General features: G+C 33.4%; 3 protein-coding genes across 10 annotated transcripts; 2 read left to right on the forward strand and 1 right to left on the reverse strand.

Moving 5' to 3' along the window:
* Window positions 1-1,175: 1,175 nt before the first annotated feature.
* LOC136784256 (putative nuclease HARBI1) lies at window positions 1,176-2,035 on the forward strand. The gene is made up of 2 exons (XM_066744829.1): window positions 1,176-1,973; window positions 2,030-2,035. Exons 1-2 carry the CDS (start codon window positions 1,176-1,178, stop codon window positions 2,033-2,035), a joined length of 804 nt encoding a protein of 267 aa, XP_066600926.1.
* LOC136785559 (uncharacterized) lies at window positions 1,689-9,130 on the reverse strand. 5 transcript variants are annotated; one of them, XM_066746654.1, is made up of 9 exons: window positions 9,062-9,130; window positions 4,533-4,652; window positions 4,309-4,355; window positions 3,300-4,112; window positions 3,035-3,204; window positions 2,843-2,959; window positions 2,655-2,748; window positions 2,370-2,580; window positions 1,689-2,299 (listed from the first exon to the last, which is right to left on the reverse strand). In XM_066746654.1, coding segments are annotated over exons 2-4 (636 nt in total). In that variant the 5' UTR covers window positions 4,535-4,652; window positions 9,062-9,130; the 3' UTR covers window positions 1,689-2,299; window positions 2,370-2,580; window positions 2,655-2,748; window positions 2,843-2,959; window positions 3,035-3,204; window positions 3,300-3,525. The 5 variants fall into 5 exon arrangements, with proteins under 5 accessions (XP_066602751.1, XP_066602753.1, XP_066602750.1 ...); XM_066746656.1 differs by having other exon boundaries at window positions 2,655-2,725; window positions 3,035-4,112; XM_066746653.1 differs by having other exon boundaries at window positions 3,035-4,112.
* RhoGAP93B (MyTH4 and RhoGAP_KIAA1688 domain-containing protein RhoGAP93B) lies at window positions 8,655-15,475 on the forward strand. Of its 4 annotated transcripts, XM_066746647.1 has the most exons (12): window positions 8,655-9,002; window positions 9,906-10,010; window positions 10,091-10,229; window positions 10,830-10,994; window positions 11,087-11,624; window positions 11,710-12,021; window positions 12,103-12,264; window positions 12,369-12,782; window positions 12,862-13,050; window positions 13,157-14,016; window positions 14,099-14,542; window positions 14,641-15,475. In XM_066746647.1, exons 1-12 carry the CDS (start codon window positions 8,989-8,991, stop codon window positions 14,833-14,835), a joined length of 3,537 nt encoding a protein of 1,178 aa, XP_066602744.1. In that variant the 5' UTR covers window positions 8,655-8,988; the 3' UTR covers window positions 14,836-15,475. The 4 variants fall into 4 exon arrangements, with proteins under 4 accessions (XP_066602744.1, XP_066602741.1, XP_066602742.1 ...); XM_066746644.1 differs by having other exon boundaries at window positions 11,710-12,264; XM_066746645.1 differs by having other exon boundaries at window positions 11,090-11,624; window positions 11,710-12,264.
* Window positions 15,476-16,545: the final 1,070 nt, after the last annotated feature.

Here is a 16,545-nt window from a genome sequence, read left to right on the forward strand (position 1 = left end):
GGGTTACGGTTCAGTCTAGTCACAGTGAGGCAACTGAAGAAAATTCCCTAGATGGATCAGATTTAGTGAGGAGGCTTCCGCGAGTGAACCAGATCTGATCTGGTTAAGGGAATACAGCAAGAATCTAATCAAACAAATACTGTCAATACCGTGGACCCTAATTTACAAAAATAAGCGGGCGGGATTAAAATTATCAGACAAGTAAGTTAACGGACATAAATGACGTAAAACTATAAAATTTACTAGCAATTAAAATAAAGGAAGAATTGTAAATATTATCAACAATTTATATTTCTTGGATAATATATTCTTATTATAGCTGTTTGACTAATTATCAATTTATATTTACAGGTTAAACAAAAGAATGGATTATTTAAATATTTGGAGCCTGTTATTTGAAGATGACGATGAAGAAGATAATCTCTTTTTATTACCTTCTACTAGAGAGAGTCATAGAAGGATTGAAAATTATGTTCCAGATATGATGCTTAATTATTCTTTGACAGGTAATTGTGATCATTCTTAACTATCTGTGTATACCCTGTATGATTTAATTATGTCAGCTAGTATTTTGTAAAAAATATTATGAATAATATTTTTAGGAATTATGATTTGCTTTTATATATTTTGAGACTATAATATTTTTGCAGACTTTAAATCACATTTCCGACTATCCAAAGTGACGTTTGAAATGTTATTGGAGAAAATAGGTCCATGCCTAATGCAAACAATTAATGGGCCATAAATTCTACCATTTAAACAACTTGCTATTACGCTATGGATATTGGGAAATCAAGAAGTATATAGGTATATTCTCTAATTTTAATTCTTGTTAGCATGAAGAATTCTTTCACTATTGTTTTGAACTTCCATTTTATTACCATAATAAAAAGAATTCTATCATCAATATTTTAAGAATTACGAATTTTTCTAAGATATTTGCAACTCTAGAAAGAATTTATTTTCTCTTTCATAAAAAGGACATCAAGCCAAATTCTTTGTGCTAGCTAGGATTGCACGATATCTTTTTGCATTCATTTGTAAGACTATGTACTGCGTGTAAAATATACAGTTCTTAAGAGTTAACCTATAATGTACATTATTTATTTATTTAAATTGTAGAAGTATTTCGAAATACAATATAATAAATAATAATAATACCTCAATCATTAATTATGTTGAATATTACCAACATACTCCGTTACAGATCTGTTTCTGATAGATTTAACTTGGCTAAAAGTAAAATTTGGAAATGCGTCTTCAATGTGGCATATGTTTTGCAAAATTACAAAACAGAATACATAAAATGGCCAGATCAACATCACTCAATGCGGAATATAGAAAAGTTTGCAGAAATAAGCAATTTCCCTGGCATAATGGGTGCTATAGATGGATGTCATGTGCAAATAAGTGCTCCCATTGACCATGCTAATAGCTACATTAATCGAAAAGGCTTTCATTCAATAGTCCTCCAAGGAATCTGTGATCCTAATAGGAAATTTATTGATGTTTTTACAGGCTATTGTGGTAGCGTTCATGACGCTCGAATTTGGCAGCTTAGCAAAATTAAACGTGCTATAGACAATAGTCCACAACAATTTTTTCCTGAGAATACTCATTTATTAGGGGATTCTGCGTACCCACTGTCCAAAACTCTTCTCATTCCATATAGAGATAATGGGCATCTAAATGAAGTTCAAGTTAATTATAATAGAAAACTATCTGCTATAAGAATGGTGATAGAACGAACGTATGGTCTACTGAAAGCTAGATTCAGGAAATTGAAATATGTGTATATGTACGACACAGATATGATCCCTCTTATTATTTTAACTTGCTGCATATTGCATAACATTTGTATAGATAATGAAAAGGAACAATTCGATCCAACTGTAAATGACGAAGACGATTATAATGTAGAAATCGATAACAAATTTGTGGATGCTTTTGTGGATGGAGAAGAAAAAAGAGAGGTAATAGCCCACTTACTTTTTTAATATGCGAGAATATATTAATATTTCTTACATAGATTTGAACTCTCAAAAATTGTATGAGTTAAATTTACATATAAATATATTGTACAACCAGACATTCAACGCGATAGTGTATACGTTGAGTTTTACTTATTGACATTGTATATAACATTCCAGATGAAATAAAACAAGTTATGTAAATAAAATATTATCACTCAGTATAGGTTTTAAATAAGTACTTCCAAATTATATTGTTATAAGATTTGCGTTAAACGTGGCTGGGTTAGTAGCAACAGCATAATTTGTTTTTTGTTTGTGTTCCAATCCTAAAAAGGAAAAATAATGTATAAGATTGCTGAAACAAATGAATCATTTAATTTAACTGTTTTATACTACCTTGATTTATTATGTTGAAACATATTTATTTTAATCTAACTTGTTTATCAGCTACTTTTAATATCATCAAACTTAAATATACATTATTATGCTCACAGAACAAGAGTCATAATCTAGTTTTCAGGATGGTTCACAAGATGACATCTGTGCCTTGGTAGTAGGCAAAGGTGTTTCGTAACATCTTGTAACAACATTTAGATGCCACTGTTATCTACAGTAGATACAAAATATGTTTAATGTATAATGTTTTTAATACATATCTTGAACAGCAAAAGAATTTCTTACCTGCACTTTATACGGTCAGTCTTTTAATAGGTTTATCTCATTGCGTTAGGTCAGTTTTAATTAATATTTAGCTGCAATTTATAATTCTTTGTTGCTAGAATTTGATTAATCCTAATTTATTATATTGGGACGTATTTATTCTATTGAAACTTGTCTAATACAATATCACGAAACTTTATTATACTTACAAAGCAAGAGCCATAATTTGGTTGTTGTGAAGTTACGCAAGATAACATTTGTGCCTTTGTGATCAACTGAGATTCATCAAACCTTTTGCAATAATATTTAGATGCCACTTATGTCTTCTACAAATAGAAAAAGTTTATTAATATACTATAACCTATTTAATACACACCTTGAGCAATTATACAGTCTTTTACCTGCACCATATACAGTAAGTCTCTCATAAAGGCTTATATCTTTGAATATGATAGTTTTGCAAAAATCATATTTTTTTAACAAAATTTTAAAACAGTAGAAAGTAGAACGATGGTTTGACCTTTGACATGGGGCTAACATCTTCTCTGTTTAGAACAAAAACATAGGCCTCCTAAAAAATAATGCATGCTGTCAAATGGTGTTGGCCAACAATTAATTAATTTTTTCTAGTATGAAGAATCTGAAAATTTAATCGCTTAAAATAACCTGTCGTTAATCCATGTCCAATTAATGTTCCAATGAATTAAAATATCCACAATTGTTTTGTCAAAAAATATTAATAAATTAGTGTTTATGTACATATAGTTAAAAGTTCAAAATTTTTCGATAAAGGCAGTTAGTATAAATTAATGTTTAAAAATGATAAAAATTTGTAGATAATTATAATGAGCTTTCTAAACACAACATTATGCATACATATAGTCATTTTTATTTATTTAAAATGCTGTTTCATAATACTTAAAAATTCTTTTTTTAATTCCATATTTTCTTGATGATGCCTTTCTCTTTGCTCATAAATGTTGTCAATTGTTTTTTTGACAGTTTTAATTGACGTTCGTCTTCTTATGCTTCTCCTATCACCCACTTTCGAACAACAAGCATTATTATTAAATTCACTAGTTACTATTTCTGTAACAGGGTCATCTGTATTACTTATTTCTGTTACTTGTGGCCTCACTATGGAATCAGAAATACTATATGCTATTGATAAAGGGGTTACTTCAGGCATCGTATACATAATTTCATCTATTATTTCAAAATGCTCCCAATTTTCTCTGCTACCAGCACCAGTTCTGTTGCTATTGTCCTTAATATGCTTATACTTCTTTTTTAAATTTCTCCATTTTGTTGAAAATTGCTCCCAGTTTACTAAATATCCTTTGTTCACTAAATCTGCAGCTATTTCATCCCAAAATTTTTTTTGAAGCTGGTTCTTGTCATGTATGGTTGTTTTATGTTTGTGTAAGTTCTCTAACAACAATTTTGTACTCTGACTTGTCCAGGAATGTCTAGTCTGATCTGTTTAAGGTAAAAAAGTTAAATTGGTTTAGTATTTGGTTTTTAACTACGTGATATACTAGTGAAATTAAGTAGAAATTATACAACAAGCAAATATTTTTCATTCTAGGTATTCCCTTTTTGTAGCAGCAAACATAAACTTAATTATTATTTTTCATATTTCATGAATTTCCTACATTTAAAAGAGATAACATACCTACATATTTATTATGCGTTTGATATTGATTCATCTTTAAATAAATCCTGAAAAACAAGAAATAATATCAAACACAAAATACGTTTTCATCAATAAACAAAAGTTAAATTTATGACTTTAAATAATTCTCATTTTTCCATAAATTGTATTTTTTAAATGATAAATGAAACAGCAAAGAGAGAAAAGATAATACAAATTATAAAAAAAAATTATAATTTGCTTACATTTATATTAGTTTCTTGAATATTTCTGCTCTTATTACGTCTGTGTAGTCCCAACTGAAACCCCTTAACCAGATCAGATCTGGTTCACTCGCGGAAGCCTCCTCACTAAATCTGATCCATCTAGGGAATTTTCTTCAGTTGCCTTACTGTGACTAGACTGAACCGTAATCCGAACAGACCACTGAACGTAACAGTCAGACATAATCGGACACAAATGGTACATTGCATGTCACCCAAAATGTACATTTGTATCCGATTGTGTCTGACTGTGTCGACTGTAGTTGAGTTCGGAATTAAACTCTTTTCACTCCGACGGAGCTTTCCCTAGAATTCCCTATTCACTCCGTCTAGTAATTCTGTGTCCGGGAGCAAGTTAGAGAGTGAATAGGGAATATGGAAGAGCTGTGATAGCTAGCTAATTGCTATTCTATCCCCACTTCTAAAAGGAAAATAGGAGTAAGGATAAATAAGAATAATTGGGAGCTCCGTCTGACTAGTTTAAGCGGGAAAGAAGCAAAATTGACAAATGTTGGTTTCATTATTTTGGAATTAAATTTCAAACGTTTGTTTATATAAATCTAAGGGCCTGATAAAGTAAGTGAAATAAAATTTAAAATAATACAATATCGTGTATAGTTAAAAAATTAATCTTTTATTTCTTTTTAACAGTTGTTATGAATAATGAATTTAGTTCGTGTAGACTCTACCAATTTTAATTTAATTTATTTTGATAACTGTCTTCTTTCAATTAATTGCAATAATTTAGTAGTACAGCAAAAATGAAAAATTCCAGTAGCAACTTTATCCCTCCATATATTTTTAATATAATTTTATAAACTACTCACTACTTTTTTCTTGCAGTAGGACATCCATTTTTATTTTATCAAAATAAATTAAATTAAAATTGGTAGAGTCTACACGAACTAAATTCATTATTCATAACAACTGTTAAAAAGAAATAAAAGATTAATTTTTTAACTATACACGATATTGTATTATTTTAAATTTTATTTCACTTACTTTATCAGGCCCTTAGATTTATATAAACAAACGTTTGAAATTTAATTCCAAAATAATGAAACCAACATTTGTCAATTTTGCTTCTTTCCCGCTTAAACAAGTCAGACGGAGCTCCCAATTAGTGCTAATATTTCTTATTTATCCTTACCCCTATTTTCCTTTTAGAAGTGGGGATAGAATAGCAATTAGCTATCACAGCTCTTCCATATTCCCTATTCACTCTCTAACTTGCTCCCGGACACAGAATTACTAGACGGAGTGAATAGGGAATTCTAGGGAAAGCTCCGTCGGAGTGAAAAGAGTTTAATTCCGAACTCAACTTGTGTCGATTTTCAGTCTAACTGGAAAGCAGCCAGAGCGTAGTACAGTTGAGCCCAATAATCTTGCGTCAGGCGAGGGGAAGTAGAAATCAGAGGGGCGAAGGAATTTCTAGGGAGTTTGTCCGCAGCTGTCAAATGGCGCGATTAACCCTAAATTTTGGATCGTAAACAGAAATAATATTTTATTAAAACGATTGCGGAAAACAAAGAAGGATTTTAATACATTACAGAGAAGAAAAAATATATTAGATGAGTATAAATTAATAACAAAAATGAAAATTAATGTAAATTTTTAAGGAAATATACTTTGTGGTTATTTTATTTCTGTTACAGGCTAAATCCTATTCTTCATGAGTTTAAATCGCAGGAAAGAAATACTTAAAGACCAATGAATGAAAAAGGACTGATTTATGAAGCATTTCTGTGTGGCCCAGTCATTTCAATAATTGTGACATAATGTTATAATAGTGAAAGTGTAAGCGATTGCTGTGTATACAAAGAAATTTTATTACAAAATAATAATAATTTTGTATGATAATGTTTTGATTCCTATTATTATAAATTAAAGCTAGTTCAATTAAAATTAATTATTTTTATTTCTTCCTTAACCACACACAGATTATATACGTACAGAGTAATTACATATTCTTGTAGAACCTATCTTTCAGCTAATATAACTAAATTGTAACTATTTTATATCTGCATGTTATAACTATTTGTTTCAATGATTTTTATTATTGAATGTGAGATAAATTACGTAGAGTTTCTGCAAATTTCTTATTAGTCTGTCACATCCTTGAACATATTAGCTTGTATGATATTTATATGTCTCCTTTGCACTATTTTCTTCTAGTCTATAAGATATAACAATAATTTTATTATCGTTTTTAAATACACGCAGATAAGATGATTATGCTGATTTGTAATTAATTTTATAAATATTGGAATGATAGTTAAACCATTGTCTTATTAAATTTGGAAAATGGGCATTTGAACGATGCTATTTAAATTAGGCCTCTTTTCTGTGAGATATGTTCTCATAATACTTGATTAGATAAAGTTCCTTAAAAGTTATGTGTATAATACTGAGTTCATCTTATTTTTTAGCTTCAAGTAGTTTTCCAGCAACGTGTTTGAATATACATTTTGAATATAGAATACTCTTATTTCCTTACTCTTATTATAATGTTGTCAGGATTGATAGAAAGATTTGTCAATCATCTGAAAATGATAGGATATACATATGATGACTGGATAAATTAAGGTTTTAGGACAGATAAGTCTCATGAACAAATAGGAATAATAAAATAAGTATTGAATATTGGAAATGGATATCCAAATATGTAGCTGGAAAATATAATTTGAAGCTGAAAACAAGCTGAACTCAGCAGTATATATAAACGTATTGGTCGACAATATCCTCTCAAATAGAAGAAAAAGATATCAGGTGGATGAGGGGTCAAACATATTTAAGTACAATAAGTCCAGTGTCCATTCTTCAAATTTAATACAGCAATAGTTTACCAATCATCTCAATTATTATAGAAACAATTAGACAGCAGAATAAGCATATTTGAGCATATTTAAAAATATTCAGAGAATTATTGGTATATGCATTGAAAACTAGAAGAAGAAGGAACATTCAAGGCAAATAAATGTCATACGAGATGTGGAAGCATATGTGACGAATCAATAAGAAATTAGTAGAAAATTTATACAATTTGTTTCACTTTGAATAATAAAAATCATTGAAACAAATAGTTATAACATGCAGATATAAAATAGTTACAATTTAGTTATATTAGCTTAAAGATAGGTTCTACAAGAATATGTAATTACTCTGTACGTATATAATCTGTGTGTGGTTAAGGAAGAAATAAAAATAATTAATTTTAATTGAACTAGCTTTAATTTATAATAATATGATTCAAAACATTATCATACAAAATTATTATTATTTTGTAATGAAATTTCTTTGTATACACAGCAATCGCTTACACTTTCACTATTATAACATTATGTCACAATTATTGAAATGACTGGGCCACACAGAAATGCTTCATAAATCAGTCCTTTTTCATTCATTGGTCTTTAAGTATTTCTTTCCTGCGATTTAAACTCATGAAGAATAGGATTTAGCCTGTAACAGAAGTAAAATAACCACAAAGTATATTTCCTTAAAAATTTACATTAATTTTCATTTTTGTTATTACTTTATACTCATCTAATATATTTTTTCTTCTCTGTTATGTATTAAAATACTTCTTTCTTTTCCGCAATCGTTTTAAGAAAATATTATTTTTGTTTACGATCCAAAATTTAGGGTTAATCGCGCCATTTGACAGCTGCGGACAAACTCCCTAGAAATCCCTTCGCCCCTCTGATTTCTACTTCTCCTCACCTGACGCAAGATTATTGGGCTCAACTGTACTATTCAAGAATCAAGATGGCAAACTTGGCAACCCCATGAAATTGCCCCTTAAGGGCCTCCGCACACAGTTTCCGTAGCTACATTACGTTACGTTAAGGCAACTACAATAATAGTTGCAAAAATTTTTTATAAATATAAAAATATTACCTCAGACCTGTTTATTACAAGCATCCTGCCTCAAAAAACTTAACTTTAGCAATCTTTTGTGTGCGCTAAGCTAAGATTAAGTTTAATCCTGCCTTAACGTAACGTAATGTAGCTACGGAAACTGTGTGCGGAGGCCCTAAGGCAGCTTAAGCTATACATATGTTAGATTTATAGAAAGAGAGGGGAAGGGTGAGAGAGAAGAAAAACACATGTAAAAGTTATTGATGCGCTTTTGGCAAGTATATATACGAGAATGGGTGTAAGGTTTTTTTTTAAGAATATGAGTGATAGCGTGTGGTAAAAGGAAGAAGAGTAAATATGTCTATGCCCTATTGCCCTGTACTTAATAGTGATTTGAACAAAAGAAAAAAGATGGCCGCCGCGAGGCTGGCATGAAGGGGCTGCGTCGCTCGATCTCGCGGAAATGGGACGTTGCGACATCCAAGTGTCACCGTCGCTCCTGTGAAGTGTCACAAAGTGAATACAAAGTGACGTTCAAGTGGTGAATGGTTTTAATAATAGAGGATAATCGTTAAAAATGGCATCCGATAAGTAAGTTGATAAATCTCATAATCTAGGGAATAGAGTACAAGTGCAGGGTACGGCACTACCGATGTTCCTTCGCAGATCGATAGTGAATTTTTATCCAGTGACCCGTCCCAGTTTTGTCTCTCTCAAACCGACACATCGTGATTGACTATTAGAGATCAGCCTTGTTATTAAATTGTCAAACCATTCTGAGAAAACTGGGCGGCGGTACTAGCTAGTCATCGATAATCCCCATAGAAATTTTTCTCCAGATTTTCATACTATCTCCGATTTTTACTTGTTACTTTTAGAGCACTTTATCAGTTTTCTCGGTATGTAAGTTCGATTTAGACGCAAATATATTTCTGCGGCCTATTTCAGCCAATTAAACGAATAGCATGACATCAGACAGTTGCTCGTACTGCGGGCCAGCATTCCTATCAATTTGTGCATGTAGGGTGGGAGTAATACTCTTTTATTATATTTACCAAACTATTTCAATCCATATCGTTGCGTATGAAGCTTCGTCAATATTAAACTGCTTTTGCTATCATCATTGTTGCTATAATAATTTATACTTTACATTGTTTATGCTCGTTCCTAACAATAGATTCTCTTCTTCAAACAACTCGTGCTATACTCTTTTTTTTTTAAAGAATACGTTTTCTGAGAAATCTATATATACCATATATACAAATATCCCATTGTTAAATCACATACTGCCCTTGTGTCTTTTGTTTTTTTCTCGTTATATTTTTTTCTGCTTTGAATCTCCAATTTCTGCTGAAATTATAATAAAAGCACAATAAAGTAACAAAATTTTGATGTTCAATTAAAGTTCTATTTTTTGAAAAGAAAAAAAAATAATGTTATTATTTATTAATTTTTATATTATTTTTAAAGAACTATAATCTGGCTTAATTTTAGTAAAATGGAATGGGTGGAAATCATAGAGCCAAGAACTAAAGAACATATGTATGCCAACTTAACTACTGGAGAATGTGTGTGGGATCTTCCACCAGGTGTACCTGTGTAAGCATAATAAAACTATTTCATGGCTAGTACTCAATAAAAGATCCATTAACAATTATCTTTATATTTTATCAATGTAGAAAAAAAACTGATAACAATCAATGGTGGGAGTTATTCGATGTTCACACATCAAGATTTTACTATTATAATGCAACTTCCCAGAAAACAGTATGGCATCGCCCCACTGACTGTGACATCATACCATTGGCAAAACTACAGGTAATCAATTGTTTACCAATTTAATATATAAAAACATAATGTTGATTATAAAAAGTCATCAGTCTCAAAAAGGGCTTTAATATATATTTCTACTTGAGAATGATTAATTTATAAACTATATACATATCAATACTTAGAGATAAAGAAATATTTTATAGATCTTGAAATTATTCAAAATTTTTAAAGTATCATGAATCTCTGTACCTATTCCCTGAAGTATGTATGCAAGCAGAGTGTTCTCCTTCTGTCTATAAATAGACATTTGTGTCTGGGTAAAAAACTCTGGTTTACATTACACCATACTACAACCATGAAATCTTTGAATGCTATGTTGTGCATATGTGCAGACTAATAGAAATAAAAAATTTGTATTTTAATATCTGTTTTGCTATTTAAATATCACCTTTAGACACAAAATTAGTATAAAAATATTTAAGTATCCCTCCATTAGTGATACAGTTTAGGTAAGTATCAGTTTTAGAAAGTATATGTTAAGCTAATATAATAGTTAAAGTTGTTTATTTCTATAGTTGTGAAAATTAAGAACACCTATTTGAAAAATAGGTTTTATTGCAAATTGTTTATTTTCCTCAATTTCAGACACTGAAACAAAATACAGAACCAGCTGCTAGTGGTGGAAATGATGTGCAAAAAGCAAATGAGCCTAGGAAAAAAGAATCTGTTTCTACACAAACACAAACACCTTCTGTCAGTCGCTCCACTCGTTTTAATAATCAGGAAAATCCTAGTTTGGCTGCAACTTTGGTATAAAAACTTAAGAAAGTTTTGTAGTATAATTATAAGAATGTTGCTCATCATACAGAAATTGATAACCTTTGATGACTGTTACTTTGCAGCAGGTTGGCAGTGCTGTAAAGACTAGATCATCTGGGATTAGCACAGATTTGCAGACATCACCTCCCTCTCCATCTCCATCCCAAAGACGACATCATCATCATCATCATCACCATAATAATAGGCACCATAGGCATCATGAGCAGCATTCGACCCGTCGACAACATAATCACTCTCAAGACTCTGGCCGCTCGAGTGACAGCTCCGTTTCGCACAGTCGTACTTCTCTCGAATCGAGCAGCTATCGACTTTTGGATTCACCTCATCGTCATCATCATCGATCACCGGTTCAGCCCCCGTCGAATTCCGCACAACCTCCTCAAAGGTCGCACGGAGGTGGAAGCGGTACTTTAGAAGCTCGGTGTCATAAAAGTGGTACTCTCGAAAGTGTAAAAAATCAAAAAAGCGCTCCTTCTGGAGAACCACCACCGTTGGGATTATCTTTATCAACCAGCACGCCTCTCTTCAAGAAAAAAACTTTTGCTGAACCACAACGAGACGGCAGAGGTGCAAATGTGGAACAAGATAGATCTAAAAATGGTAAATGTTACGTTTTATCGTTATATCATGTGCGATAACTAATATAGAAAAGAGTAAAATAAAAAATTGACTAATCTCTTTATAGGTAGGGAAAGCAGTAGAGGCTCTTATGGACCTGAACCTAGTACCTCACCATATCGCGATTCTTTGATGGAATCCAGAGTATTCAGGCAAGAAATGCCCCCATATCGTCCACCGGAAGTTCAATTAGGCCATGGTTACAAATCTCAAAGTGATAAATACGGTTCATTGGTGGAGAGTGGTAATCGATACCAAAAAGATAGAGAGCGTGAGGTTCATAATAGAGAGAGAGTGAATAGCTTGGACAAATCAAACCCTTCAGCATTTTATCCGGCTTCGATGCATTCGAGAAATATGAATAAACAGGATAATACAGGTAGTATAGGTAGACGACACCATGGATGCTCAGCGTCTTTGTCCGAGGCTAATGTGCGTGATATGTATGGCGCAATGTTAGCAGAAAGAAACGAACCATCTAAAAGTCTTGTAAGAGGCACAACGATTCTCAGTAATGCGACCAAGCAACGGAGTGTTGATGTGGTGGAGAGAGAAAGGGAGCGAGACCGCGAGAGGGACAAGGAATACAGGAGGAACACAGCGTGCAATAATTCACTGGATTGTAAGTATATTATTGTCGAGAGAGAGAGAGAGAGGGAGAGATATTGTGTCCTATGTAGTTAGCTTAAGTCAATTATATATATTCATCTCTATTTATTTATTTAGGCACCCAGCAACAACAACTAGCGCGTAGTTATAGTTTTGTCCAGCAACAAAAACAACAACAGAAATTACAACAGCTTCATCAACAGCAGCAACAGCAACAGCAACAACTGCAAAGTCGAAGAAGAGACAGAGACGATGATTCTATGCACGAACGATATTTAATAGGCCAAGCAAACGAGCAATCTAGACAAAGGCTTAGTAGCAATACTAGCACCAGTAATAGTAGTAACAGTAGTAGTAATAGTGCTGTAGGCGAAGAAATTGACGACCATCCTGAAGCTGATGATCTTAAGAAGAAAAGAAGCAATGGAAATCCAAGTCCCCCGCCATCTCCATTTTATGGGAATATATTACCGGACGCGGATCATCTTTTACCTCTTCAACATTATATTCTTCAACAAGCAAAACTTTCAGGTAATTGACATTACTTGTGTATTGGGATTTTCGTTTTGAGGGCTTTTAAAAATGTTTTAGTAAAATGTATTTTACACAGGCTGTTACAAATTTGGAGATCCATTATTGACGGAAGAGGGTGATGATTCCTTGGATGAGGAAGGTGGTAGGGGAGGGGGTGCGGGTGGAAGAGGCGATGATGATTCTGACGACCAGTTTGCCGATGATGAAGCAGCTAGTAATCAAGGAGATTCTTCCAGTCAAGAATACCTTGAAGATCATTATGCAGGTAAACATTTTTGTTTATACTTTTTGTAAGTGGATATGTTAGCAATTTTATATGTGTGTGCGTATATATATATAATATGTACAATGTAATTTTTTTTTTATTCCAGACTTAGGTAATTATGATACTGCAGGTTTAGCTACGTATTACAATACAGCTGATACTTTGACGAGACCTCAAGCCGCTCCACCTTCCCCACCGAACATAGTTTCTCAGACGGAATCTAGAGACAACGTCACGGTAACCAGACCTGTGTCTCTAACAGCATCCAATGTAAGCTCTGTGCCATCATTTGTCACTGGAGTAGATAACACCGATGCAGATGATACACGAAGAGACGAAAACACTGGTGGAGGAGGAGATATCGAGAAATATGCGCAAGACAATCTAAATTTGAATTGCGGAAGACCAAAAGGGCTGAGATTATTATTTCGGAAGAAGTTTAGTGTTCGAGATATTCTTAGTTGGTCCAAAGATCCTATACCACAGCCGATGCTCGTTGTTGTGGATGGTGAGAAACTGCTGAAGAGAGAGGCCTGCAATCTTTTTCGCTTGGTTCAAGTTTACATGGGAGATCGCAAAGCTAACGTTGGCATGACCTTGGATACAGTGGCCATGGATATTGTAAACACTGTTTTCTCCAAGCCTCCGCTACGGGACGAGCTTTACGTTCAAATATGTCGACAAACTACGGAAAATCCTCGGAAGGAAAGTCTTCGAAGAGGCTGGGAACTAATGGCTGTTTGTTTAGCGTTCGTACCACCTAGTGCGACTTTCGAGCCTTATCTCGAAGGCTACATGAACAGACATCGTGACCCCAACTTCCAGTTCCCAGAGGTAGCAAAATGGCCAATTCACGTACAAGTCAGTCATTATGCTACTGTGGCGTGTAGACGCTTGCAACGGATCGGTGCTCATGGCAAGCGGCAACCACGAAAAGCTACCGCAGAGGATATAGATCAAGCTAGAGTAAGTTTCTTTGGATCTTGGTTGAGTTTCAACCAATGTCACAGCTTTAATGGATCTAATTGAATAATTTGCTGCTTTTTAGATTCAAATATTCCGTGCATCCATGTTCGGTGCAACGCTTTCCGAAGTCATGGCGTTGCAGCGAGACCGCTTTCCCCTCCGAGAGTTGCCCTGGATACAAACCACGTTGACTCGCCAAGTACTGGTGCGAGGTGGTACTTTGACCGAGGGTATCTTTAGAGTTTCCGCTGATGCCGACGAAGTTAGTGCTCTTAAATGTTGCTTAGACAGATTCGAGGATAGTGCAATATTGGCTGCTTCCCAAGATGCCCATGCTCCTGCTTCGCTTTTGAAATTGTGGGTACGGGAACTATACGAGCCTCTCATACCCGACTCTTTTTATTCGGAATGTGTATCGATGCGTCACGATGACGCAGAAGCTTCCGCGGCTAACGTAGCAGCGTTGGTCGATCGCTTACCGGATCTCAATCGTCGAGTTTTGTGTCATCTTATCCGGTTTTTGCAGGTAGATCCCTCATCACTGACTTATCATTTATACATGGCAAATTCGAATGTTTTGTCGGCATTAATAATAATTTGTTTTTACATTCCTCTCGCCTATAGATTTTCGCTAGACCCGAGGTAGTGGCGCGAACAAAGATGGATGCCAACAATTTAGCAATGGTGATGGCGCCAAACATATTACGATGCACATCTCAAGATCCTCGCGTCATTCTGGAGAATGCTAGGAAAGAAATGGCTTTCGTGCGTACTCTAATTGAATCGTTGGACACTGCTTGGGTCGATGATCTGCACTGACCGTCGCTCTACGTCGATGAAGCGCTTTAGACTATAATGCCAAATGAATCAGCTGTATATTCAAATTACTGTTAGTTATTTCACCGCTCTTGAGTATATTCGTATTTTTCCTTCGTTTTTCTATTTTATTCTTTTCTTTTCTTATATTTTATTTTATTTTATTTTTTTTTTCTTTGGTTGTTGTTGGTGGCCATCAGCCCCAAAGTCCCTCGAACGCTCTTAATCATCGTAATTTAATGCTAAAGTCTTACCAATCTAATCACCATCTTACCTTCCTCATTTCCTATTTATTATTTATATACAGATTCTATATGTTATACAGATAGAGATTACTAGATTATATTATGTATATCTCTCTATATCATATTAAATATATATATATATTTTCCAACCCTTGTTACCGCACCAAGTAAACGCGGACAGCTTTTTTACTTGATTGTTGTTGAATCTCGTGTAAGATAAAGAAACATCGTATGTTACCGTGTATAGCTGCGCACCGCGATATGAACTTTTTGTAAGCGATGAATTATAACGTGTAAAATGTTTATTCGAGGAGTAAACATTGCAGAAGATTAGTAAGCTATACTTGCAAGTGTGTTCCTTTGATTATACCTATCAATCATTATCACATTAATATATACATATAAAAAGAGATTGAAAGCAAAGAAAGCTAATTAACCGTAGTTCATGGAACCTTTTCAATCATCCAGGGAATAGCAATAATGTTAGGTAACATGAAATCGAACGAAAGAGATTTTGACAAGATACTTATTTTGAAAGACATATTTTACGAGTAAAATAGTAAAAATAATTCAAAGCATAACATTTATCATATATTTTACATGCTACATATTATCGTATGAAATAATGCTGTACAATATATACTTATACAAATTATATTACGCACTGTGTAGAGCACTCGTATATATCAGTTAACGACATTTTGTTTTTGCATATCATGATGCAAGGGGACCAGGGGCGTGTATACGAAACAAGACGATTCTAAAATATGCATAGTAATTGCTTATTAGGAGGAAACTCTACTCTAGGAATCACTTAAAATGAAATTCTATATATATGTATTCTATACATTTTAAAAGTTCAAGTTGACCACTGACAATTGACGCGTGTACTATTGGCAATCCTGCCGCTAACGCAACTATTTACACTTGTACATATTATACATTATTTTGAAAAACAGTAATGATATAACGATCGATGGATAGAATTCGCTATAAGCTGACGCAGCACTTGGATAAAATGACAGTCTAGATAGAGTTTTAAAGATTGGCGAGTTGGTAATTCCAGGAAGATGCGGTGATTGAATTGTGGACAAAGTAGACACGCATTTCGGTATCCTTTCATCATGTACAATAATAATAACAATAAAAAAGAAATAACAATCGAGAAAGTAGCTTTTACGGTGCATGTGTAGACGATGTGCGTATCGTTGCCAAAATGTTGCCACTTGGCTCGCTTTCGTTTATTACTGAAAGATTATAAAAGAATATCACAAAAAACGATTAACGTTCCTGCGCCGTAAGGGCCAGTATTGTTACTTACAGATATAGTACAAAAATGTCTACAGACGTACATTAGCATGGAAATGAAATCCGTATATTAGGTTCTTAACGATTAGCAGAATAGGATGCGTGCGAAATGGTGCGTCTCGAGTATCTGCCGAGTTTTCACCATCGAACAAACTTACAT

Source organism: Prorops nasuta, unplaced genomic scaffold (assembly GCF_024137725.1).
Source record: "Prorops nasuta isolate Cenicafe-Biocafe unplaced genomic scaffold, Cenicafe_Pnas_1.2 PNAS00003, whole genome shotgun sequence".
Taxonomy (NCBI): domain Eukaryota; kingdom Metazoa; phylum Arthropoda; class Insecta; order Hymenoptera; family Bethylidae; genus Prorops; species Prorops nasuta.

Coding starts and splice junctions, on each gene's coding strand:
- LOC136784256 (XM_066744829.1), top strand. CDS start 1,176: ATGTTGAATATTACCAACATACTCCGTTACAGATCTGTTTCTGATAGA.
- LOC136785559 (XM_066746654.1), bottom strand. Junction 4,113..4,308: donor AACGCATAATAAATATGTAG/GTATGTTATCTC, acceptor TACCTTAAACAG/ATCAGACTAGACATTCCTGG.
- RhoGAP93B (XM_066746644.1), top strand. Junction 11,625..11,709: donor ACAAGATAGATCTAAAAATG/GTAAATGTTACG, acceptor ATCTCTTTATAG/GTAGGGAAAGCAGTAGAGGC. Junction 13,051..13,156: donor CCTTGAAGATCATTATGCAG/GTAAACATTTTT, acceptor TTTTTATTCCAG/ACTTAGGTAATTATGATACT.